Source organism: Oculina patagonica, chromosome 9, assembly GCF_052425735.1.
Source record: "Oculina patagonica isolate OP01 chromosome 9, crgOcupat, whole genome shotgun sequence".
Taxonomy (NCBI): domain Eukaryota; kingdom Metazoa; phylum Cnidaria; class Anthozoa; order Scleractinia; family Oculinidae; genus Oculina; species Oculina patagonica.
This window is the reverse complement of record NC_135766.1, coordinates 15,249,945-15,275,482: the sequence shown is the minus strand read 5'-3', so window position 1 is coordinate 15,275,482 and position 25,538 is coordinate 15,249,945. Positions and strand designations below refer to the sequence as shown.

The 25,538-nt window shown below is 37.7% G+C and overlaps 1 protein-coding gene and 1 long non-coding RNA gene across 2 annotated transcripts in view; one reads left to right on the top strand and one right to left on the bottom strand.

Annotated features, from left to right (window-relative positions):
* Positions 1-482: 482 nt before the first annotated feature.
* Positions 483-25,538, top strand: part of LOC144666795 (serine/threonine-protein kinase ATR-like) — a 75,909-nt gene continuing 50,853 nt past the window's right edge. The window contains exons 1-15 of the mRNA XM_078528182.1: positions 483-942; positions 1,963-2,054; positions 3,246-3,440; positions 3,669-3,772; positions 4,442-4,508; positions 5,106-5,212; positions 9,083-9,159; positions 11,153-11,267; positions 15,731-15,873; positions 21,066-21,285; positions 21,402-21,545; positions 22,140-22,211; positions 22,775-22,824; positions 25,029-25,200; positions 25,429-25,538. The exon at positions 25,429-25,538 is cut by the window's right edge and continues 11 nt beyond it. Of these exons, the coding sequence (XP_078384308.1) occupies positions 866-942; positions 1,963-2,054; positions 3,246-3,440; positions 3,669-3,772; positions 4,442-4,508; positions 5,106-5,212; positions 9,083-9,159; positions 11,153-11,267; positions 15,731-15,873; positions 21,066-21,285; positions 21,402-21,545; positions 22,140-22,211; positions 22,775-22,824; positions 25,029-25,200; positions 25,429-25,538 (1,745 nt within the window). The 5' untranslated portion in view covers positions 483-865. The remainder of the gene's footprint in view (positions 943-1,962; positions 2,055-3,245; positions 3,441-3,668; positions 3,773-4,441; positions 4,509-5,105; positions 5,213-9,082; positions 9,160-11,152; positions 11,268-15,730; positions 15,874-21,065; positions 21,286-21,401; positions 21,546-22,139; positions 22,212-22,774; positions 22,825-25,028; positions 25,201-25,428) is intronic.
* LOC144666830 (uncharacterized) lies at positions 17,343-19,708 on the bottom strand. The gene is made up of 3 exons (XR_013573238.1): positions 19,461-19,708; positions 18,920-18,999; positions 17,343-18,318 (listed from the first exon to the last, which is right to left on the bottom strand). It is a non-coding gene; the product is annotated as an uncharacterized LOC144666830 (long non-coding RNA).

Below are 25,538 nucleotides of genomic sequence, written 5' to 3'. Positions count from 1 at the left end.
TCTTCGCAGCGATTTAAATCGAAATTAGTTCTACTTTGCATCGAAAACCTTCACTAAGACACATCGAGGCACAACTGGAAAATGTAGAACACAAACTCTTGCTTGGCTGTTGAATACATGGCAGCAAAAAACGCCCATGGAGAAGATACTCAAGATTAAAAGGAGACGTCCTTCTAGGCCTTGTCTATCCAATTACTACACTGGTCCTATTGGTTCCCTTGTTGCTTGTGTCGCCAAAATCTCGTCGCTTCGCTTCTCCATTTTCTAATTACAAATGTAACCGTGTCGATATTTACTTGCATTCTTATTTCCCTTGAGTAGCTGGTTCATGAATAGTCAAAGATATCTTTCCAGCTTTGTAACAAGAACATATGAAGTATCCTTGGTTAAAAGTTGAAGACCAGAGAAATGGCCTACAAAACACCTTATAAAGGAAGGCATCTAAGCAGGGACGGAGATGACACCGCTCGTTTACGAAGAGATATCAGATGAAGGTGACGGCTTGTTCACTTGTACTCTCTGAAACTGTCATGTTTGTTGGAATTTGTTATGTTTTGTTCACATTATAATGTGGACAGGACTTCCTAACTCAGCGTATAGATTTGCCCCTTTGACATCTTTCGAGAAATACCATGGCGAACTCGTTTTGTACGCTCTGCAGACCTGCACGTGTTGGACGTTGAAGACAGTGATGGGACTGAAACGAATTCAATCCCAGGGCTTTCACGATTATCACAATATGGCGGGAGAACCGCAGTGAAGTGTTTTTCTTCTGAGATTGTAGCAATGTGCTTGTAACAGACGTGTCCTTCCAGCAAATGACGCCCTGGCCCTAGAAGTTAAAAAGAAGATCTACGATCTTGAAATGGCGACCTCTAGTTCTATGAACGAGAAACTGGCGCCGATTATGGCCACATTGATTGCAAGACGAAACCCAGAAAGGTATGCTCGGCGAACTCGTGCAATTTTAGCTATCAGTTTGTAGGCCATTTCGTTTAGTTTTAAGCTTAATTAGAGCTTGGAGATTGAATGAAGGGAGTAAATAATCTGTCGATTCCTAATTCTTTTGGTTTAAACCTGCTGGGAGACGTAAATATAACTCGTGCCCGCAATAATTAACTTCATGTTCAGCCTCCTGCTAACTCGGAATAAACTCGAACCTGTTCCGATTCCCCTCGAGGTTGTTTTCTTACGAATTTTACCCTCGATAACTCGAACTCTCGATATCTCGAACCTTTTTCGATTTCCCTTGAAGGTTCGAGTTATCGGGATTGAACTGTAGTGAGAGAAATTCATGCAAAGGTGGTCAGGTAATGGCATTTTAATAAGAGCTTGTTCTTTTCGCCAGAGCTGTCACTCACTGGCTAGTACGATCAAAACAAGTGCATACATGTGAAACATGAAATCTTAAACCTTTGCTTGCTTAATGAAGAAGGAAAATCTATTTATAGCCCTTGACTGTCTGACAGCAATATTGTAGGTGTTTATTTTAAATTGACAAAATGGTACATATGCATACTAGATGCCAAGTTTTTTGGTGGGTATGGAGTGAGAAATTGAATTGCCCTGAAGGAGCATTAGTGAGACCCAGAGGGGGCAACTTCTAGGGGGGTCTGGGGGTATATTCCCCCAGAAAATGTTTAAAAATGTAAGTTGCAGAAAAGCAATTTCCTTTATTATGGGCAAGCATTTGTTGCTTTTAAACTCTTCCCTACTCGAAATTTGGCATGCAACTCTACAAAAGTACAGCTGAAAGTATATCTTTTTATTTAAATTAACAAGACTTTTTCCTCATGTTGTTGTATTTTAAAGATTAGCGTGATATTTTGTCTGAATGGCGTGGTTGCGTGAGATTGGGTCAAAAAGAGTGAGTCTCACGGCAAAAGCGTGAGACTTGGCATCTATGCATATGTGTACATGTATCTTAATTTTGCTGAGTTGACATTCTTTTGTATTGTACAGTCTGAGTACTCAGGAACACCACACATCAGCAAACCAAATGAAGAAACTTCTATGCGAGTTTGTTAACAGCATATTGACTGATCTTGATGCAGGTAAGCTGTTTTGAAAAGCTTTGCCTTACAGTAAGAGTTTTACATCAGCAGGTCACATGCATGGCTCTTATCTGTAAGGCAACATGCTGGCAGAGACACTAAAACACTGTCATTATGTACAATAGAAGATAGCTAGCGGCATTATAAAGAGTCATGATAATAATGGGTGCTGGGTAGCACGTCATGTTGCAGTATCATAAAAAAGTTGGTTTTTTTAGCTCTCATATAAATATGTTAGCACACTTTGCGACTTTTGAAGAGCTCCACAAAAAATTTATATAAGAACTAAGCACTTTGCAAACAAAACATAAAAAAATGTTTTTTTTTTTTTAAGTGCGTAGCTCTCATATAATATGTTAGCACACTTTGCGACTTTTGAAGAGCTCCACGAAAATTTATATAAGAACTTAAAGCACTTTTGCAAACAAGCATGTACCTGTAGGGCAGCTAAAGTACCAAATCTTTGGAAAGTTCTTGAATTTAATCAGCCAGCTGCTTTTTCCCTGCTCAGAAGCATGCATGTCTTTCTTTTTAATGGGGAGGGGGCAAGAATGGAGGGTTGGAGGGGGGTCTTATTAGATAGGGGAGGAGTCTCAATAGAGAAGAGATCTTATTGGATGGTTTCCTTATGGGTCATAAGGGGGAATGTTAAATGTTTATTTCTGGCTAATAACACATCCCCACAAAAAATAAAAGGTTAACAGTAAATGTGCCCTCTTGCGGGTGGACAACTCCACTTATAATTATATGGTAAAACTACAATATAAGCCCTGGCTTGTTTACCATTATCGGGGGGGGGGGGGGCAGCTCATTATTGAAATGACTTTTTTATCTGAGTTGTGTGGGGCTTTTTTTGAGAGGGCTTTTTTGGGGGGGAGGGGGGGGGTTAATTTTTATTGGAAATTTATGGTATACAGTAGTCAGCAACTTAAAAAGTGTTGTTCTGCTCATTATTTGCCTTTGGCTACCATGGAGAATGAGGCTAATTTTTTTATTTTATTTCAAAATCATGTAATTTAGTTGAGTTGCCAGACAGCTTGCTTGGACCCTTGTTGATGGACATGAAAATCTACTTAATCCAGACCAGCAGACAGGACTTTTTTCGGGCACTGGATGTGCTTAGGAATCAAGAAAATCCAGCGTTTTGAATTTGTGGACCAAAGTAACTGTCTGATTTGTCTTGTTTTATAGTTGCTGCTCAGTTGTCAAGAAAGACTGGAGGCACACCTCATTCTGAGATCTTTTGGCAATTTCTACATCACTGCCTTGATGCATTCCCAGAGTGCTTTGTGAGTTTAGAGCCCCACTGTGCTCAAGACGGCATGCCTATTGCTGGTGCGTCCCACAATGCAACTCAGGGAAACAAGATCTGCAAATCAGGGAAAGGTACCCACAAAATTATATGAAAATAATTATGAGGAAATTTTAACATCTTTACATGACATCATCATTATTAATTCTCCTTGTGCTAGTAGTGATGTAACATTACTTGGCTGTAAGACTCGTGTAAAGTTTGTCAACAGTAATAGGTCAGTTTCAATCCATCTATTGTTTTTAAATTAACACTTCTGGCATTTTCTTACTAGTTCTTCTTAATTTCATCTTTATTGGCAGTATTTACGTCATGGATCCTGTCTAGGATTCTTTGCGTTCTTGCAGAGCCAGACTGTTCTCTTTTACATGACAAGTCTATTTCAGCCATTCTTTCTTTACTGCAGGTAGGAGGCTATGCTATACATCTGTACATCATGAATTTTCTGAATCATGTTGTACAAATTCTCTGTATTAATAATCATACATGTACTATGCATTCTTTTATGCCTTGGTTGAACCTGTTCAATAATTATTATTATAATATCATAGGTGACAAATTACTCCTTAATTTTGGCACGGAATTTTAACGTTAATTTATAATTTCACATGTGTGATGGTAAAAGATTTCCATTAAGGCAAAATTATAGTCTGCAATACTTCCCCTAGTCTTAACATGCTAAAGAAACTGGGATAGGCCTTACCTACGTGGTCATTAAGGCCATCTATGGAGTTTTACCTTTACCTTCAGTAAAGCACAGTGCATACAGTGTACATGTGGTCTAAGTGCTTTTGCCAATGCCTTAATGTTCAGTTTTATTCATTACTTTAATTCAAGTTTTCCACAGTTTTAAATCCAGTAAAAAACATGCTTTGATTTTTCAGAAAATAATTTCAAGTTATAATTTTTTTGGATACTTGAAACTTGACACTTGATCTTTGATTCTTGCAACTTGAAATCAAAGTCACTCAAACTTTGAGACATGAGAATCGAGTTTCAAGGATTGAGCCCAGTCTGTGAACTTACTTTTGACCAGAACTGTAACAGGTGCATTAAACTTGTATCTCACAAACAGCTGGTGAAAGGAAAGGACCTAGTTTTCTACAACAAGTGTCTCAATGAAATTGTTTCACTCTTGGAGGGTGAGTACCTCACTATACACTTACTGTACATGTGCACTTCAGTTGGACATTATTTTAGAAAATTTGTACTAGAGTAAAAGATTCAATTATCAATTAAAGAAATCATAATTCAAGATTAAAAAGGGTAATGCCCAATTCCCTCTATGACGCGCCCCTGTAGGGAATCACAGTAGTTGTACTCATCGCTGCTAAGTCTCGTGCATGGTTTAGTTGATGAATACAACTACCATGATTATTCCCTGCAGGTGTGTGCAATAGAGGGAATTGGGCATATGAGAGCGTTAAAGTGCACATATATGTAGTAAAGGAAGAAGATCTCTGCTGAATCATAGGTATGGGAAAGCAGAATTATGATTTATAGGATAAGGGGGATTGGTGGGAGGGAAAGAATCACTGGTAAAAGACTTTTGGTGGAAATGCTATTCATTTAAGAGAAATACATGTACTCTGACAATTAACTTTGGAGTCCACTAGAATCTTTATTTCATATTCAAGACCATCTTGCACTGTTTAATATATGATAGGGTTTATTCCAATCATATAAACATGAAATCATATAAACATATTTAAACTTGTTTAAAACTTTTATTTTCTCAGATCTAGTGACTATAGATGAAAGATTATTTTCATTACACTGTCCTCCTGTGGATGCCTTGCCACTCTACCTCACACATTTTCAGTTTACAGAAGGCAGTGAGAGCGAGGTAAAGCTTTAATCCTTTTTTTCAATTTTCTCTCCATAGGTGATTCTCATTGTCTGTTTATACAAGTGTAAATATTAGGGTTTATACTTAACAGTCCATAAAAAACAGATGTCCTGCCATATATGTAGCTTGCCAAGATTTGCTTGAAGTCTTGCAAAGCGCTGCATTACCACAGTTTCCCCAGCGGGTGTCTGGAAAACCTGAATAGCGAATAGCGAATAGTCGCGAATAGCGAATAGTACGAATAGTGCGAATAGTCGCGAATAGTGACGAATAGTACGAATAGTACGAATAGTGACGAATAGTCGCGAATAGTGACGAATAGTCGCGAATAGTGACAAATAGTCGCGAATAGTGACGAATTGTCGCGAATAGTTAACAATTATCCTGCGAAATCGCGCGGAATATCGCCTGATACTTAGCCGACGAGGCCGTAGGCCGAGTGGGCTAAAATTAGACGATATTCCGCAAGATTGAGCAGGATAATTGTTTTATTATTCAACAAATTGTCTACGATACACATTTTGCACATAGAAAAACTGTAATTATGCAGCGCTTTACAAGATTTTGGATGAATCTTCGCAACCTACGAATATCGCAGGATATCTGTTATGTACGGATGACAGATATCGTTAACATTTTGACCATATATGGGCAGCGCGCGCATCTGTTGAATAATAATGACGAATAGTCGCGAATAGTGACGAATAGTGACGAATAGTGACAAATTAGAGAGTTCCCAGTACCTCGCAACAACATGGGATTTTACCGCTAAAATGGATGCTTAGCAGGAGAGACGGTATAAATGATAAACGGAATTTCTTTTTTTCTGTTTTCTTGCCGGTGATTGACAGCCCCAGGCAGAGTCCAGAAAAGAAAAGGGAATAAAACAAGAGAAAATTTTCTCTTGAATAAAATTAATGTAAGCAGGCGTTGCGTGACGAGCCTTAAAACAACAGCTGCCAAAGAGACTGGCTTTGTCGTTGTTGTTTTTTATAACACAACTTCTATTGTCTTTTCACATTAATAAAGTAACTAGTAATACGTGACTCGCAGGGCCTCGCGAAGCTCTGGGTTATTGTTGCCTAGTAACGGACAAAATACAGCAGACAGAATACAAACAGAAACTGAACAACAACGAACTGCACGATTACAGAGACTTCGACAAAATACTGCGGACAGAATACAAACAGAAACTGAACAAAAACGAACTGCACGATTACAGAGACTTCGACAAAATACCGTGGACAGAATACAAACAGAAACTGAACAACAACGAACTGCACGATTACAGAGACTTCGACAAAATACCGTGGACAGAATACAAACAGAAACTGAACAACAACGAACTGCACGATTACAGAGACTTCAACAAAAATAATACCGCGGACAGAATACAAACAGAAACTGAACAACAACGAACTGCACGATTACAGAGACTTTGACAAAATACCACGGACAGAATACAAACAGAAACTGAATAACAACGAACTGCACGATTACAGAGACTTCGACAAAATACAGCAGACAGAATACAAACAGAAACTGAACAACAACGAACTGCACGATTACAGAGACTTCGACAAAATACAGCAGACAGAATACAAACAGAAACTGAATAGCAATGAGCTGCACGATTACAGAGACTTCAACAAAATACCGCAGACAGAATACAAACAGAAACTGAACAACAACGAACTCCACGATTACAGAGACTTCGACAAAATGCCGCGGATAGAATACAAACAGAAGCTGAAGACACAGGAATACAGAGATTACAATTACTGAGACAAAATTAGACAGACAGACTTTTAGTAGAATCAACTGAACAGCTACAGGATAGATTACAATTAAGAAGGGAAAGGGATGCAGCGCGCTTACAATTAGAATTGGAGGAGGAGAGAAATATTCGATTACAGTCTGCTCGAGAAAATAGTGCCACGCACAGACAACAACAACAATTTATAATACAGCAACAGCAACAGGAACTAAACAGAGATGATTATCTTTCCAATAGATGGAGAAATCCCGATCAGCCTTTACATCAGCAACAATGGGTTCAGAACGAAATGGCAAATTTTCATACAACAATGAACAGTTTTCAACACCAGCAGTTTATAGCCTGAATAGGCGTTGAGGGAGTATTATGTGGAAATCAGTGTTATTTTAATCTGAAAAGAAAAACGATAAAAATGAAAGGCTCAGGATTCGAACCCACAAAAAAAAAAAAAAAAAAAAAAAAACTCTAGCCGGATTCGAACCCCCGCCCTCAGTCCCGAAGATCTGATTTCAAGTTCGACGCCTCACACCATACCATTAGGCCATCAGCGCGCGGCCGTGTGACGTCATTTCCGCCACACACCAAGCTCACAAATATGACCGTAAACTCCACACGAGATTTGATCCCGCCTGAGCCCTTTGAGGGACAAAATTATACACCCCGCTACGCTCGGCCTTCGGTCTCGCTTCGCAAGGAATTACAGAACACTTTTCCCTCATTTGTATTTTATTGTTTTGCTGACAGAACTTGCCTTGGATCGCGATTCATGAGTATGAAATGTGAGTAAATACAGTTCACGGTCGGTCGGCATTTTGTGAAAAAATATAGGCTTAATATATCAATAAAAGTGATTCATAAAGTTACATCTTGACTTGCACTCTCTTTTAGAGTGAGCGGACAAGCTAGCAAGCGGCTCTCTTTCGACGATTTGTAAGCATATGATATATGATTTGCTTGGATTTCTAGATATTTAATCTGTTCATGTGGCGGTTAATTTTGTAGAAATCCTGTAGGCTTATTCACGGCGACTATTTACGACTATTGACCCACTATTATATTCGCACTTTTCGCGACTATTCGTCGCTATTCGTCACTATTCGCGACTATTCGTCACTATTCGCAACTATTCGCGACTATTCGTCACTGTTCGGGACTATTCGTCACTATTCGTAACTATTCGTCACTATTCGTCACTATTCGCAACTATTCGTCACTATTTGCAACTATTCGTCACTATTCGCGACTATTCGCACTATTCGTACTATTCGCTATTCGCTATTCGGGTTTTCCAGACACCCTTTCCCCAGCTGCAAAAGGTGTTTTGTTGACAAATTGTTGAATTATAATAAAACAATTATTCTGCTCAATCTTGTGGAATATCAACTGATTTTAGCAAACTTGGTCTACTTAGCCTCGATGGCTAAGTATTAGGTGCTATTTGCCCAATTTTGCAGGATTCACAAGATTGAGCAGGGTTATTGTTGTTCTGTTAGTCAACAAACTTTAAATTGTCAACAAAAATTCATATTACAGCTTGATAAACTCAGGGATGTAGCTAAGAAAACACTAAGCCGCTCATCAACAAGCGCAGCTGGCTTTTGTGGCCTTAGCAGCGGTAAAAGTTTACTAAGTCTTTCTTTTCGTTGAAATTTCAGCCGGATTTAAGTTCTATTTCAGCCGGTTAAATTAGCCGGCAGCCTGCCCTTAGCGACATCCCTGTATGTACAGTATGTATGCCCTTAGCGACATCCCTTGAGTGCTTTGCAAAAAGCCGGACAAATCTTAGCAAACTACACACTACAAAGTATTGCAGGATATATGTTATGTACAGAAAGCATATAAAAATGCCTTTTTGCCCATAAAAAATTAAAATTAATATTAATGTGCTTTGTGATATTAGACTGTTACATTGTCATGTACATGTACATGACGTGTATGTTATACAGTCATACATCATTGAGAGATTTTAGTGGAACGGCTTACAGAAAGGTTGACTTCATGTCTTTGAATACAGTTATCACCACAGCAATTCAACTATAAATAGTTCCACTATACATTATAATGGTGATTGTTTATTTATTTTGTTGTAGGAGGAGCTGAACATGGTAAAAAAATTCATGTGTATAAAGCATGCAGAAGATTGCTATGCTTTACAAGAAAGCATAAGGTTTGTTACATAGCTCACAGACTCTACATGTACATATAATTAGTATTTAGCTACAACTATTTTGTTAAATTGTATCCTCACAGACATCCTGCTTGTGACAATGCCAATGAATGAATTATAATTTAGACATTCACACACTGTACTGTAGATCTCGATGTGAGATACAGTCCTGTAAAAAGAATCACTAGTGGGCCATAAAATTATTACCTCATATTCTGAGTGGGTATGTTAGTGTTGGCTTGATTTCCAGCCGTTTTTTAAAACGTTGTTCCTTACCCCATCATGTTGGGAAGAGGATGACAACCAATCTCCCAAAACAGTTGGAAATCAAGCCTTGTAGCCTTCATTTTCTTGTTCTTCAATTGTTGTTTTTGTGGAATCAGCAATTAGCTTGTTTACCATGTGGGATGAATTCAATGCTTTTGCTTCCATCGTCACATCTCCAATGGACTTGGCCATGTTGTTGGATTTGAGCAGGTGAAACTTGAGCAGCTTGGCCTGCATAGCATCCTTATGGAGGCCAAATACAAATTTGTCGTGATACATCTCCTCACTTGGGGCTCCATAAGAGGACAGCCTTCCAGCTTGCATAATGTTGGCTTCCCATTCTTGCACCCACTCATTAAGATATTGCAAAAGACCCCAGAACTTGAAGCTGTGTGTCATAAGTGAGCTATCAGTTGAACCTGTACAGTGAAGGCTGATTTTCTGCAGAAGAGAGAGGGTACTTTGTTTCTATTCCTGGCGGCTATCTGAGGTTCTACAGTGTATCAAATTACTTGAAGTGCCTTGTTGGGCATTGCTGATCAAAGAGCAGCGATTTTGAGTTGTACTTTTGTTGGGTCTTTTGTGAGGTTCATGATATGCAACCCCATAATCTTTAAAACAAACTTCAAAATTCTTGTAAATTTTCTGAGATATTCCCACTCAAGTTGAGCTCTGGCTGCCTGAAGATCGACCTACTTTTGTTTATCCCAAATTCACATGTTAATGAAAGCTTCTTGGTTTGAGACTCAGTGACTGTCTTCTATCAAGTTCCACTCATTGAAATCCTAGTGTTGACACCAAGTTCAGCACAGCAAGTGATTTCAAGAGGAAACCATGATGAAGTCTGCAAACTAACTTTATTTCTGCTATTATACAATGAAATGGTGCAATCAGACTGAGAGAGAGTCTTGGTACCAGCATTGTTAACTCTGACTCTCATTGACAGCAAAGCACAGCTTTGGCTGGTGTATTTTATTGTAATAAAATGCATGTGCAATGTGTCATACACTGTATACAGCTATTTCAATAAACGTTGTCGGGTCAAAGCTAAAACCTAAAAGGCAAGACCGTAGGGCGTTTTGGGTATTCACTGCAAATTTACATATTAGCTTCATTAAATTACACAAATTTGTATTTCGCACGGGAAGAATTCACGAGTTTGTTTTTCATTTCAGGAAGCCTTTCTGTAGCTTTACTTTCACTGTCTCTTGCCTCTGAGTTTTTGAAAATTCTTCTTTAATTCAGTGTGGCTAAAAGCACCTCGTTTCACATGTTTGAAGAAAATGAAAACGTGGAAATTTGCGTTTGCCATGTCACTATATATTTTAGTATTCAGCACGTGCAGTTACTCTCTTCTTCTACCCATACTGCCTTTCAGTCTTGTCTTTAAGCTTTCATCCGGACAACGTTAACTGAAATAGCTGTAAACATGGAAGATGGTATTATTGTTTTACGTCACATTAATGAGTTGGATTAAAGGGCTTTTGAGCCTTTTTTTAGCCCCCCCCCCCCAAAAAAAAAAACAACAACAACAACAAACAAACAAACAAGCAAACAAACAAACAAACATACATGAAGCAGGGTGGTTGTTAGGCAGGTGTTCTGGCAAACATAGCTTTCTACCTTCAACTTTCTCTTGTCTGGCCTTGTATCATCATGCATTGAAGTCACATAGACACATTGCATGTGTCGTTATCTGGCAAGTAATTAATATTTTATTTTGCAGTAAAATCATCGGCCATGTGATCAGTGATATTCACCAGTTTGCCAATGAGGGTGTGGCAAGTTTATGGACAGTCTGCTGCCATCTTCTTCAGACAGGTCTCCTGCGTATTAAACAGGTTTGTGCCTGTGTGACAAAGTATGCGATCATACTAAAGAAATAAAAAAACACACCCAAGTGCATTGTTGAGTTATATAAGCACGCAGGAATTTTTTAGAAAACAAAAGGAGTGCATGTGGAGAAGCACTGCGTGCCGCCTGCTTTATGGAGCTATAATGAAGTCAAACTGACCAATCATAGCACGCGCAATTCAGAGGACTTTTTTATAGTAGAAAATAAAACCAGCTTATTGCCGAGAATAGCAGCAAAGAACATTGTTTCTTTTCTGCAAATTCATTGAACATATATTAATTAATTTTTTAAAAGTACTGCCAGTTACAGTGAAAAGAGTACATTTTAATAAATTTGCATCAGAATTAATAGCATTAAAGTATGCATTTACATTTTAAAAGATTAAGAAAACATAAATTGAATTTATAATGATTGTTACTTGGAATAAATTACTGGTACTAATTAGTTTTCTCTTTAGCTGCTCCAAACAAGTCCTCTTTCCTTTGTTGTTAGAGCAATAACATCAATAATGTTATAGTCCAGGAAAGTTAACGCGATTTCATACCGAAAAGTCAAAATGGTTGCAACATAACTTTTATTATCAGGGACGTTTTCGTCAAGGACTCTAGATTAACATATTAAAAGTCAACAAAAATCAACCCAGGCGAAATACGAAAAAAATGAAAGTTTTTGACCTCTCTCATTTTGCCCTTTAGACTCCATGTTTTATGCAAATTAGCCTTATCACAGATAAGTTTTAAAAGTGTTTAAAACATAAGGGCAAAAAATGCTTTGGTGTGTTAATCGAAGATCCTCGCTACGAAATAATACTTTCACTATTACAACTTTTATTACTACTACTGTTAGGAAGTTTTAAAATCATTTTTAGCTCAACAGGGCACTCTGATATTAGACATCTGCAAAGTACAGATAAACTAAATGGTATAACTATAACCCGTTCAATCACGTTCTAAGGTAGGATAAAAACAAAAAAGGTTACAAATATTAATAAATGTTAGCATATACTTTATAATGTCAACTCGCTCTAGTTTTGCGTTGAAGCTTACGATAGAGTATAAGGTCGACACCGGTTTCCTAGAAGATAAGTAGGACAGAGTTTATGTCTAGTACGACAGATCACGAGCAAGTCCCGCCAGAGCCTTTATCCAAACTTTAGATAAAACTATTTAATTCAAGTAATACTTTTTGATAACACCTGATAAAAAAAAAATAAACAAGGAAGATTAAACTAAATATCACAGTACAACTATTCCAAGGTCCAGCGGCCTCTAACCTATTATGATCTTAGCGCTTGAAAAGCAATTACTCCCAAAGTTGAACCAAAAATACTGACAGACATCTTATGGAAAGTCTCTCCTTTTTTAAAGTCGCCACGACCTGGTTGGTCAAATGGTATCTTTTTTTATAAGAATACAGTTTTTCCGACCCAGGCTGAATATTCTTATTTTTCTGCCGATTTTAGGCTGAAAATATTCTTATGAACATTCTTAGAAAATACCGTTTGACATTTCCGTTTAAGCAAGTATTGGGTAATCAATTACTAGTATTTGGTGTCCAGATCTGTATCGTGTTACATTGTGCACATGTACCATTGCTTTTCGTTGCAGCCTGGCCGTTTTGGCTTTAAACAAAGCATTCCACACAGAGATAAAGTGACGGAAATGAAAACACCTGATTTTGTTTCAACTAAAAACTATATTCTTTTTAAAATCTCAGCCTCGGGTTTATTCTTGAAATATTCTTAAAAATTCGCAATTTTCAGCCTCGATATTCTTATAAACTAGATTCTTATAATAAAAAAAGAGTGTATAAGGGAAACCATCCAAGGAAAGCAACTGAAGTATTCCTGTCTATTATTGACTTAGATCCGTCCAACATGTCCTGTACTTATTACACCCTATTCTTTCTATCTGATCAAGCAAGAAAACAGCACGTTCCATAACATTTGATCAGCCCTTGTGGTGAAAGGCTTGGACTTATATTACAATTGAGCCACTAAGCAGATATTTATTGTCTGTGGTGTTACAAATCAGTAGTCTAAACACAGAAATGAGCCACTTTGGCTGCACAGGTCAACTTATGGAGAATATGCTAACTGGAAAGGCACAAGCGAAAGCTGACGAAGCGCTCAATATTGTTCTTATTGTATACGCACTTCAGCTTCGTTGCCCAAATTTTTCTATGCCAAAAACTGACAGCTTAGGAGTATATCTTGAGGAATTCAGATCAATCATATGTGGATTTTTGACAGTGGACACGTTGCGGCCCTAGGAAGCTGCACTGATAACGTGTCGTCTAGACTGCTGCTTCACGAAGTTTATTACAAAAACGAGATACACATTAAACAAGCAGGTGTTTGATACCATAATAGATTAAAAATCAAGGGCTTATCTAGAGGACATTGATGCAAGACTTAAGAAAGAGATGAAAAAAGAAAAAAGTTTAGAGGCCTTGCGATATCGAAGTTTTTGCTAAAAGACGGATAGAAGTACAACGCAGTTAAAGCGAAGTCCTTGCCTCCAAAGTCGTCTGCAACAAAATTTCGTTACCTTCGCATGTACTACCAGGTGCAACTTTGGACTGGAAATCAAGAGCTTCCATCGTGTGACCGAAGATGGAAAGAAACTGATGGTATTCTAATTCAGGTTATGACCGACATACCACCTGCACAGGAAACTCTCTTCTGAGTTATCATATGTAACTGCAAGATGAATTGTAACACGACTCCATGCAGTTCCAAAAAGCACGGACTTGACTGTTCACCCTGTGGAGAGTGTCGTGGAAGTAGGCCTTTCTCGATTATGCTAGCATTTTTTTCGGCATTTTTGGGGAAAACGAGCATTTTTTTCGTTTTTTCTTCAAAAAAGAATTGCTAGCATTTTCTGTCACTTTTCATGACTGTGATCCAGATTTTCAGCACTCAGAACTCAGAAGGATAAATAATCCTAAAGTTTCTCAGTTTTGATTACTTAATTTGATTGTTTTCTGTCTGTTTTGACTGTTTGTGCGTTGTGTTACTTGTGTACTTGTGTTGTGTTACTTACGTGTGTGTTTTTTTAATTTTTTTTAAAAAAAAAATTTAATATATTTTTTTTATTTCTTATTTTTATAAACAAACAATTATTAAGTATCACCTGTTGTTGATATATGAGCATATAATGTAAGAGTTCGTATGTTTTGTTTGAAATAAAACAAAGCATTCTTTGGAATTCAAGTGGCATTTTTTAAAGAAATCAGGCATTATTATAGCATTTTTTTGGCTTTATGCGAGAATTTCTAGTAGCATTAAATGCCAGTTTTACTAGCATAATCGAGAAAGGCCTACGTGGAAGTGCTTCTTGTTTCCGACAGATCCAGATAGTGATACAGAGGACATCGGGGAAGTAGTCGATGCCTTATGACTTAATTTTCACAGCTGAGGCGGCGGAGAGTTTTTAAACGTGGGGGGGGGGGGGGGGAGGCAGTTGTACACCAAGCCAGACGCCACCCTCCAGGGCATACATGTACCACCCCCAGGGACCTGCCCCCTCTGCTCTGCCGCTGTTACTGTACAGTTAGAAAGGTACTGATAGATAATCAGGTGATGGTATATGATAGTCCAGTTACTGACTAGCAAGGGTTGAGAAATTATCATTTTAATGAAATTTTAAAAATGTTCATTTTAAAAAATAACACTTTTTGTTGAATATTTGTTGGAAAACGACCCATGATAGAATTTAAATGATCACTGTACTTAACAGTCCTTGTTTTTACATGTTGAGTGTAACTAAAAGTGGTAAATGCCTTGACAAAACAGTTTACAATGGCTAATTAGCATAAAAACATGGCAGTCATCAATACGTGGATTTTTTACGCATTTCCCATGAGTTGATTTTTGTTGACTTTTAGTATGTTAACATACATGCCTCAAAAGCAAACAATGTAAAAAGAAAAATTCTGTTGCAAGCATTTAAACCTCCTGGCATAACTTTACTGGGCTATTAGGATCATTGGGTTAAATCCTATTCAACTAAAGCATCTTTTTTCTGGGCTTTTACTGCTACTTGATACATGCAAGTTGCTTCATTAGTGTGAAACCCTCTTAAGTTCACATGCATGTAATCTTGTCTCAACTTGTTACGTTTTCAAGTTTTTTTCTCAATGCCATTAATAATTCACCAAGCTTAAAGAAATTCATAACTGTGATGCCAGTTTGGAAATCTGATGTTAATTAGCATATTAGATTTTAATTATTCTATTTCTCCATTTACTCCTTAAGGGCTTAAGTAAAACTTTAGTCTTGATTGAAAAGAAATATCAAACACTCGAAGACAATATTCCATCACATTTCGTAACACCTGGAATTTTATCAAAATACTCTCTTCTTGGTGTTCTTAAATGTGTTGAGACACACTCTCATTTTGATAAACAAGTATTACATAATAAAAGACATATGTTTTTTTTATGTAGGTGGCACTAGACATTTTGACTGGCTTGTTACCTTGGAGTGGATTACCCACCGTACCTGTCCTGGACAAGTTTGTCAAATGTCTTTGTTCTTTGTTGGAGTTATTGGTGTCTGAAGTTGCTGGTAAAATACCTGTGAATGGAAGGTGAATGTGATTGCCTCTCTTGAACTAATAACAGTGAAAATGGTCCATGTTTAGTGTGCATTTATGAAGTGATAGATGTTTACAAATAAAACAAGAGAATAATCAAGGTTGCTCTAGGTGCCCGAGAGACTCAGTAATTTTTTCCAATTAGACAGTGGCTTATATAATTTTAGAAAACGTAAATTTGTTCAACCCCGATTCTCTTCGGTGACATTTGTCAAACACTCTCTTCGATACCTAGGGCCCAAACTTTGGAATGCTCTCACACCTAGACTAAGAAATTTACCCTCTTTGAAGCAATTTAAATGTGTTATACGTGGTCGGGACCTCACTGCGCTGGCACTAATAGCAGTGACTGTCGGGGATGCAAACTATGCCAAGAATGACTGGCAGCCTTAGCTTATACATGATATAATTTTTACTTTTAACATAATTTTAACTTTTATATTTTAATATAGTTAAAGAAACAGAATTTTAATATATTTGTACTTAGGTTTTTTTTTTAAATGTATATACATGTAAATATTTTCTATTTTATATATATTAATTACGTTTTTAGTTAGGCAGGTTAGGTGTCCACAATTAGTAGAGGGGACTTTTCCCCTCAGCTACTACAGATTTGACACGATAATAAAGTTATTATTATTATTATTATTATTATTATTATTATTATTACAAGTGAAACCGGTAAAAACAATATATAATTATATATTCCATAGAAAACAGGAAAATGTGAAAAGGTTAAAAAAGTAGATTAGTGTGTATCAATCTGCAGCTTACTTTTATAAGTCGCCTCGTGTGACATGCGACAAACTATGTCGCTGCAACAGAATTTTGTCGCTGCGATGTGCCGCACAAATTCAAACTGGTTTGCATTTGTGCGACACGTCGCAGCGACAAAATGAGCAATGGCAGCAGCGCGTGTACCCGTCTGCGACAAATTGCTGCAACAAGTCGCTGCGACAAAATATGAATTAACTAATGAGTGCGCGTCATGTATTTTCGCCATATTGAATATGGAAAACTAGTTTGCATTCCCACTCTTCCAAATTCGCTGTTTGTGCACCAAACAAACACCTTGTTGCAGCGACTTAGTTGTAAGCAGTACACACGGAGCGACTTGTCGCCGCGACCTGTCACTGCGACTTGTCGCATAGTTTGTCCCGACCTTTACACCATTGAAGACACTTTAGCCTGTGCTAGAGTAAATTTATGGTCTGCAATAATAATTTCATAACTTCTCTGTATTTCATTATTTATATTGAAACAAAGGAGCAATTGTAGAATATCCTGCCATTATTCGTCTGGTCCCGTGGTCCACAGTCCACAGTGAAATTTTGTTGTTAAGTTATATTTCACTCATAACGCAGTCCGCAGTCATGCAGTTCATTGATCAAAATTGGATTTTATTATATAAACATCAGTGAAATACCAGGAAATCTTTCGCACGAAAGATTGTTCAAATCAATATCCCACTCGTTCGCTGCGCTCACTCGTGAGATATCGATTTGAACACTCGAAGATAAATTTCATATCTCCGCGCAACCATGTAATATCCTCTATTAACTGTACGCCTGCCACCGCGGTCCACAGTCCCGTAGTGTTTTATTTGAAAATAATACAAAGTCTGCTAATCGCCTGCCACCGGGGCCCGTAGTCCCATAGTCGATTCTAAGAAATGCTAGTAAATGGTATAATCGCCAGCCACCCCGGTCCGCAGTCCCGTAGTGGATTTAAGAACAGTAGATATCCTGAACACAATATAAAGGCTAACCGCAAGCAACCTAATCACAGTCCATAGTGTACCCAGAATTCTACATGTTAACAATATATAGTGTTGCCCTTACAAATATAGATAGCTTACCATGAACAGGCTAACCAAAGTGCATATTAGGCTAACCGAAATGAATAAGTAGGCCTCTCTAAACACAAAACATTCTGTCCCATGTGTTCACTATGGGACTGCAGACCACGGTGGCAGACAGGAAATGCGTGACTACGGACAGCGGTGGCAGGCAATCTAAACACCAAACTTTTTGTGTCAGACCGTGGACCGTGGACTGCAGTGTCATTAAAATCAGTTCCGCATGAAGTTCTAATATTTGTATGGTTACTGCGGACTGCGGTGGCAGTCATTTCAGTTATGCAAAAAAAAAAAAATGCTGGGGTATTCTACAATCATGCCAAAACAAAATAGTTTTATCATGAACCCAGAATGGTTTCAAAACTAACATGTAATAAAGTGTCAGTATTCACATGTAGCCTTATTGGGTTCTGGGATGTTCATATTACATAAACAGCTGTAAATGTCACTAAAGTATATTCAGGTTTAAACTGGCAACATGTGGGAAATATTAATCATGTGACAATTTTATTACGTTAACACAATGTGTATTTTTGAGTTCATTTTGACTAAGAGGAATGTCATTGCAATCTTCAAGTCACCTGTAAATATAAACAAAACAAACAAAAACTGTTTATTTTGATGAAATTGCTATTTTTCCAGCATGCAGACTGTATATTAAATGGCCTTTTTCAGTGACGGTGTAAAAAAAACTTGACTGCTTTCATGTTGGGCTAGTGAATTCAATAATTTTTTCCACTTGCTAGATAGCCAAATGACATTTATGGATTTTTATTTTTTGTTGTTGATCTTTCCAGAGAAACATGGGACTTTGGGTAAGCATATAATGGTTTCACCTTGCACAGTCTACCTGGGTCAGGCCGGGAAGAAATCAATTTTCTTTGCACCCTTCCTTTCATTAATCATTATTTTGCAGAAAAAAATGTCAGTCTTCATTTGAATTTTTTACATTGCTAGCTGTAGTTTAAAATGCTACTGAAGGCCATCCAACAACTGAAAATACATGCCTTAAAAAATGTCAAACAGCTTTTTTATAACGTAGGCAAATGTCTGGTCAAAAAATAGATCTTTTAAAAATGTCTCAGGTAGTGAATGTGTGTAGAGAGGAGGATGGGAATTGCTGAGATTGGCTGAAGAGATCAAGAACTGCCTGAACTTGTTATAATCCATAGTTTAACTCACCAGTAATTCAGAAAGTCCTCAGTTCTGAATTCTGTAAATCCTGTTTACAAATTAGACATTCTAATAATCCCACAAATTACCTGTATACAACAAAATGCAAAAGAAACGTCAATCTATGTCTGGCAATACAATACACATCATAGAAAGATAGAAATTTAAACTTCAGAAATGATCTCATTTATTTCTCTGCGGCCGGAAATGACCACATGGTCAATATTTTGACAAACATTTCCTCACGTATCAATAATAAAAGGATGCGATTCTTATTAAATTGAAGTAGCTTAACATTCAGATGACAAATATAAATAACAATTACATGCCTCGACGAACTGAGTGACATTACTATGACACATCGCCTCAAAATCTACAAGATCTATTTTTTTTTATCGTCGAGCTCGGCTTTAATTCCAGTGAGCTAAGACCAGCTAAGTTTTAGTACGATTCCATCTTTAGCACTTTTATAAATCTTCACATAAACGCCGAAGACATAAGCTTAAGCCAGTCTTCAAAATGAAATTATAGTACAATGAGAAACGCTTACCTCAAGTGACCAGTCTCTTTTAGAAATGTTTGTGCGAAAAGCTTCCACCGTTTCTCCTCATTCCATATTATTCTCCAGTATCGGGAATACAAATAAAGGATATCGAATACCCTTTGTTTCGGGACTCGTGATCGCGTCAAGAAGAAAGAACATTGACAAAACTATCCTATAGAACTAAAATTGCAAAATCTTTCCACAAGATTGATTGACGCCATTTTGAAAATGCGCCCGCAATACGGACCGCGGGGAATCCGCAAGCAGGGGGAGGGCACAGCTGAAACTCTCCCCAAGCGCCACTCCTTTGTCTGAAAGAAATTACGTTCAACCTCGCCCAAAGCAACTACAATGAAAAGAAACTGATAACGCTATAATAAAGAGCATACACTCAAGCCTTTGGCAAAATTTTCTTTTATTTCAAATGCAAATGGTCGTTGAGTGGGAAGCCAACAAACTTTTCAATTGTATTTTTTACTGCCGTACTTTTTCACGAAAAAGTAATAATGGCCATTTTTAAAAACACTATTTAAAAAACTACAACTTTGCTCAAAAAGATCCTAAGAGAGAGGTTCTAGTAAAGTTTTCAAGCCAATTTAAAAATGTGATACGTTCTGGTCACGTGGACGATGACGTCATAACAATGGAATTAATTAAAAACTACTTCACATATAAGTATCTACCAACATGTAAAATCTTGTTACCTCGCATTTAATGCAACGCCAGATACGCACTTGTACCCAGACTCCCATTTTTTGAAAATTGTGCATAGCTACCTTAATTTTGATATTTTGTTCGGTACCTGGGCAGTCCGAAATGCCTCACACCAATGTGCTTCAAACTGCAATGACTGCTTTTTTAGTAATAAACTATTTTCGTCACAGTGAGCAAAAACGAACTTCTGAGCAAAGTCACGTGACTAATGACGTCATCTACCTACGACTAATACAAGAAGTAGTTTATGGTAAGAGTTATTTCTATACGACGTACTACTCCTGCTGACTTCAAACTGACCAAGTTATTTGGCATTAACGATTTTTCAGTTGCAAAGGATTTTGGGAAGGTTTTTATTATAATTATATATTGTTTTTATAATTATTACTTAATCCATCAGTGCTCACCTCGTCCATCTTTCCAAATGCATCCAAAAAATTAAAAAATGCAAAGCTCTGCAGTGTGGTGTTTTGCTACTAGTTGGGAATGGCAAGAAACAAATGGAAACAGGAAATTAATGCAATAAGGAAGAAATCACTTTGTAAGACACAAAGGTCCTCCATTGCTGTAATTCTTCTGTCAGTTACCTCCTAGCTGTTTCAAAGATCAGGCCAAAATTGTACCTTTCATTCTCTCTCTATTACCCTCCCCCACGTCATTTTGGAACTGCATGCTGTCTCTGGCTGGACACATCCTGTTGGCTTGTACCTTACTTCATACACCCAGTTGTTGCTGTTATGGTAGTAACGTACACCTTTTTACTGGGTGGAGCCACACCCCCAATCCCTAACCTGGCGGATGAGGGTGTTAATTTTTTTCATCTGAAATCTTTTCCCATGTGCAAAAAAGGATGAAATTATAAATTACAACTGTTCCATTATCCTTTTTTTCCTGCAGAGAAAAGGTTGCAGCATTGGAAGTCAGTGTTGCTAAATGTTTAGAAGTCATTTCCACAGACCTTTCAGGTGGAAAAATCGATCATCCTGAACATACAGGTTCAACATCAAATGGAGTCCTGTATGTCTTTCCCCCATGGCACATCAGTCATTTTCTGTCGAAACTCAGGAGTATACTTCAGGGGAGTGGCCTACAGAAATTTCTTACCAAAGAATTGAAGGTACTGTACACCTTAGTTTCACATTCATGCAGTATAGCACAATAACGTCTTTATAACTCTAACATTTTTGTATTGTACACACTAAATGTTCTGTGTCTTCATTTCATTATTTTTAGTGGGCCATATGCCAGTTTGTTGCACATATATACAGGAATGTGCCAATCAACAGTGGACGCACAGTTCTTTTATCACAGTGCCATGTCAGAGATGAGATCAATGAGTATCTGGTTGGTTACCTTGGCAGTGAAGAAGACCAACAGGTAAGTGGCTTGGTAGATGGAATTTTACAGTCATAGAGGCAGTACTTAATCAAGCATGTACAATTATACGAGCCAGTGAGCCATGTGAGCCTGAAATTCCTAATCCCAATATAAAGGCTAACCACAAGCTACCTAAACTAACTGTAGGCTAGTTGGAGTGCTATTTACCCCCCCCCCGGCTTAATTGTTTTGGCTTGCATGACTCCCTTGTCTCATGTGCCATGCAAGCCATATGGGCCGGAAATCCCTTTACTCTTAATATCAGGGCAAACTGCAAGCTACCTAAGCCAACTGTTGGCTAACCAGAGTCCTATTTAGGCTAAGCAATGTGTTATTTAGCCTGACAAGAATGACTCGCATGACTTGCTGGCTTGCACTTTATCAAGTCCCCATTTAAACTAGGGCACCCAATCCCCTCATGGCTGACGCAGTAAGTCACCTGTCCCAATTGACTCTTCTCTCAAGCAGGTGCTTATTCAGGAGGTTACTTATAGGCTGTAGTAGTATAGTATGTTACAAATTGTACCCCATGTGTAGTTGTTGGTTCAGGTTCTTTTTTTGCCATTCAATTTTGATGCCATTATTATTTTGTAGTTCTTGGTTCACTGTTTATTGGAGGTGGTAAATGTGGAGAGATACAACAGGAAAGCTACAGTCATTGTCAAGGTAAATGGACACAAAACATGCATTTACAAGTGCATGTCTGGGACTGGCAATTGATTTCACACAGACATGAATAGTAATGATCAATGACAATATTACTGTAAGCAATTTAGACCACATTTTTATATACATTTGTTTTAACTTGTTTATTTTGGGTCAACAGCATAGCTTTGTACATTAAAAGAAGGTAGATACTTTTATTAATAGAAACTCCCCCTTGGGGCTTTTCAGTAACTATTTACATCTGTTATTTTCTGCAGTGTAAAACTGTTGCTTGGACCTAAGTTTGTTTTTGCAGCAGAATCACTAAAAAACTGTGACCCAGCCTGTTTTTATAATGTCTTTGTGATTGAAAGCTATCTAAGGGTTCAACAGTGACAACAACATTGATGTGACAAGTATGTCATGATGAGCTTTGGAGTCAGCACACGCTGGGAGGATCAGGTCAAATTGTGAATACACACTTTTCCCATAAGAAAACAGAATGACAACTGACATGTACTTGTTATGCTATAATTCCTTTTATGGGAGCAGCTTTTAAGGATTTGTTGTTTTATACTTCTCAGCCTAACACTTTAGGGATTGATGGACACTCCCTTGCAGGAATGACTGAAAGGTGACTGTCTTTATGTACATGTTTTCTGAATTTTACCAATCTGGTATGTTTCTTTGTTTTATGTTCATTATCAAATACTGTCAGTATTACCATACACGTCACAAAAACAAAGGAAAAATACCAAATTGTACCAAGGGTAAAATTAAACCACAGCACTAATCCTCTCTATCACTTTTAACCAGCATACAGGTCTTTATGTGTAAAATTTGGCTGCTGTAAATTTTCAGCTTCAGCTTTAAGACTATGATACATTAAACTGCAGTTAAAAAAATAAACTAAAATATCCTTTTCAAGAGTGTTTGAATTAGGATTTACAGAACTCAAATATCCTTTGATATTATCATGATCTACAAGTAACAACAACCCTCCAAGTTTATTTTTGCGACTTTTTTTGCTTGTTTACAAGCGAAAATAGGAGAATAGCAGTTATGTGGGGCAAAATTTGGAACATTCTTGTCTACTCTCAAGGGACTTTTTTAATTTCTCAAGGGAATATTTTAATTTCTCAAGGGATTACTTTCCGCTGTCAGTGATCACGCGATCTCGTGGAAAAAACGTGACTTGTCACATTTACAAACGTTATATAACAATGTTAAAAGTGACATGTCAGCTTTCTTATGTCAACGCACGTGTGTCTGAAAGGCGATCTATAAAAAGCGTCGCACAAACAATGGATTGCGTAACTAAAACACGAATAAATAGCCACTAGCACTTACATCGTTTAAAAATTACAAACGTCAAAAATAAACCATACCAAAAAACTTGCTCTTTTCAAAGATATTATTGAAGTTAAAACAAATGCAAGAGATGGGGGCTTCTTTTAAGGCTTCTTTTTTAGGCCAAATTTGGTCGCTACAAGCGCCCATTCTATTTCGTCATCAGCCTAGGTCGTTAGGGACGTGACCTCGCGTTGACAGCAATGTTGCATGAATCGGCTTTACAACATGCGATCGTATCTACGCAGTTCGAGTGGAATTCCAGTCAAAGACAGCAAAATTCCTTCGTATTTCATCTTCAAATATAATTCGATAGCATTCACTGTATATATGGCTTTTGTTTAATCCTTCTTAAGCCCACGAAGAAGCTGTCTTGATATCCGACCCTCGCATAGACTGTCCACAGCCCTCTATTTTTCGTGTTTTTCGATCGATGAGCGCTCGGTGAGAACGGCGAGAGACCTGGACGCCAGCACAAAACAGAAGAAGCAAGAGGGTGGGGGCGGGGAGCGAAAAAACGCCTGACTCGTCCCCAGTCGTCTTCATACAGCACGCGGCAAATATACAGCGGAGGGAGAGATTGCCGCGTGCTATATGAAAACGACTGGGGACGAGTCAGAAAAAACGCAGCTTGAGTGTATCGATTTGTTTATGCAATGTTTTCTCCGACAGTAGTCGGAAATATCCGTATTTTTTTCGTGCTCTTTCGTGGAGCAATCGTAACGATACGGCCTTGAACACATTGAACAGCGGTCTACCTATAACAATTCAAATATGGCATCACAAAAACAAAGCGTCGAACGCATATTTTGCTGTTTCATTTGCTAATTTCTCTGCCGTAATCGACTGCCTCGAAAGGTCCTTGCAATTTTAAAGTATAGAATTGTCAGATCTCGGTGAAATTTGCACTGTTTATTTGTGTAATGTTGAGGAATATGTCTATAAATACCCGGCGCGGACGAGCCATTTTTGACAAAATTATATGGCTGCATTTCCTCCGCGAAGATAGGAAATTGTTAAACTAAACTACAAAGCAACCGTAATGATAAGTTCGAAGAACAATGCACAGGATAAACCTTTGACTCATACTTCATGCAAAAAAAGTCGGTATCTCGAAGAGACTTTGATTTACCTTAGTGGCCATTTGGCCACCGACTGCTCAAGTTTGGTCGCCATTGAAAAATTTTGGTCGCAAAATTAGGCAAATGCTTTTGATCCTTCTTCTCAATTTTAATCGCTAGAGTGGCGACTTCGGTTCCAATTTAGGCACCAGCTCCAAACTTTTAGTCGCCTTTTCGACTAGAATGGTCTTAACTTGAAGGGTTGAACAACTGTTGTGTATTTGGACATATGTAACAAGTCAGTTTCAATGTGATAAACCTAATCGCACTACACTTCTGTTACATGTAGATAACAAAGATATGGTTTTTAGACTTTTCATAATGAGATTGTTCTTCAGAGATGATTTCATTTTTAACTTACCAATAGCAAAACTAGCACTCCAAAGAAGAGAAAAATGCTCACCATCTCCCAGCCTCCAGCACCAGTCAAAGAGGAAAGAAAAGCTGCACTTACAGTAACAATGACAAGATTGCTGGAAAGATTCAAAGTCATTGACAAATCTATAATGTGTAAAGCAAATGAAATGTTACCAAATTTGGTAAGTCAATTGTTTTGTTGTTGTTGTTCTTTTGGGCAGAGAGGATTTGGGAATTTCAAATAAAGATTAACTTATTATCTTAACTAAAGACTATTTTGAAACTGATCTAAAAACTACGAAATTCATCTGATAAAATCTTTTAAAACCAGCATTTACAGCAACCTTCTGTTGCCTTCATCAGAGTTTGAAACAGGTTTTGATTTGTTCTTTTACAATATTTCATATTAGGATGAATTTTCTTGTGAACTGGAAGGCATAAGAGTGATTACAGAACTGATGGTTCACCTTTGTAGCCATCAGGTAAAGAGGTCCAGTGCTGAGAACCCAAGTGACCTAAG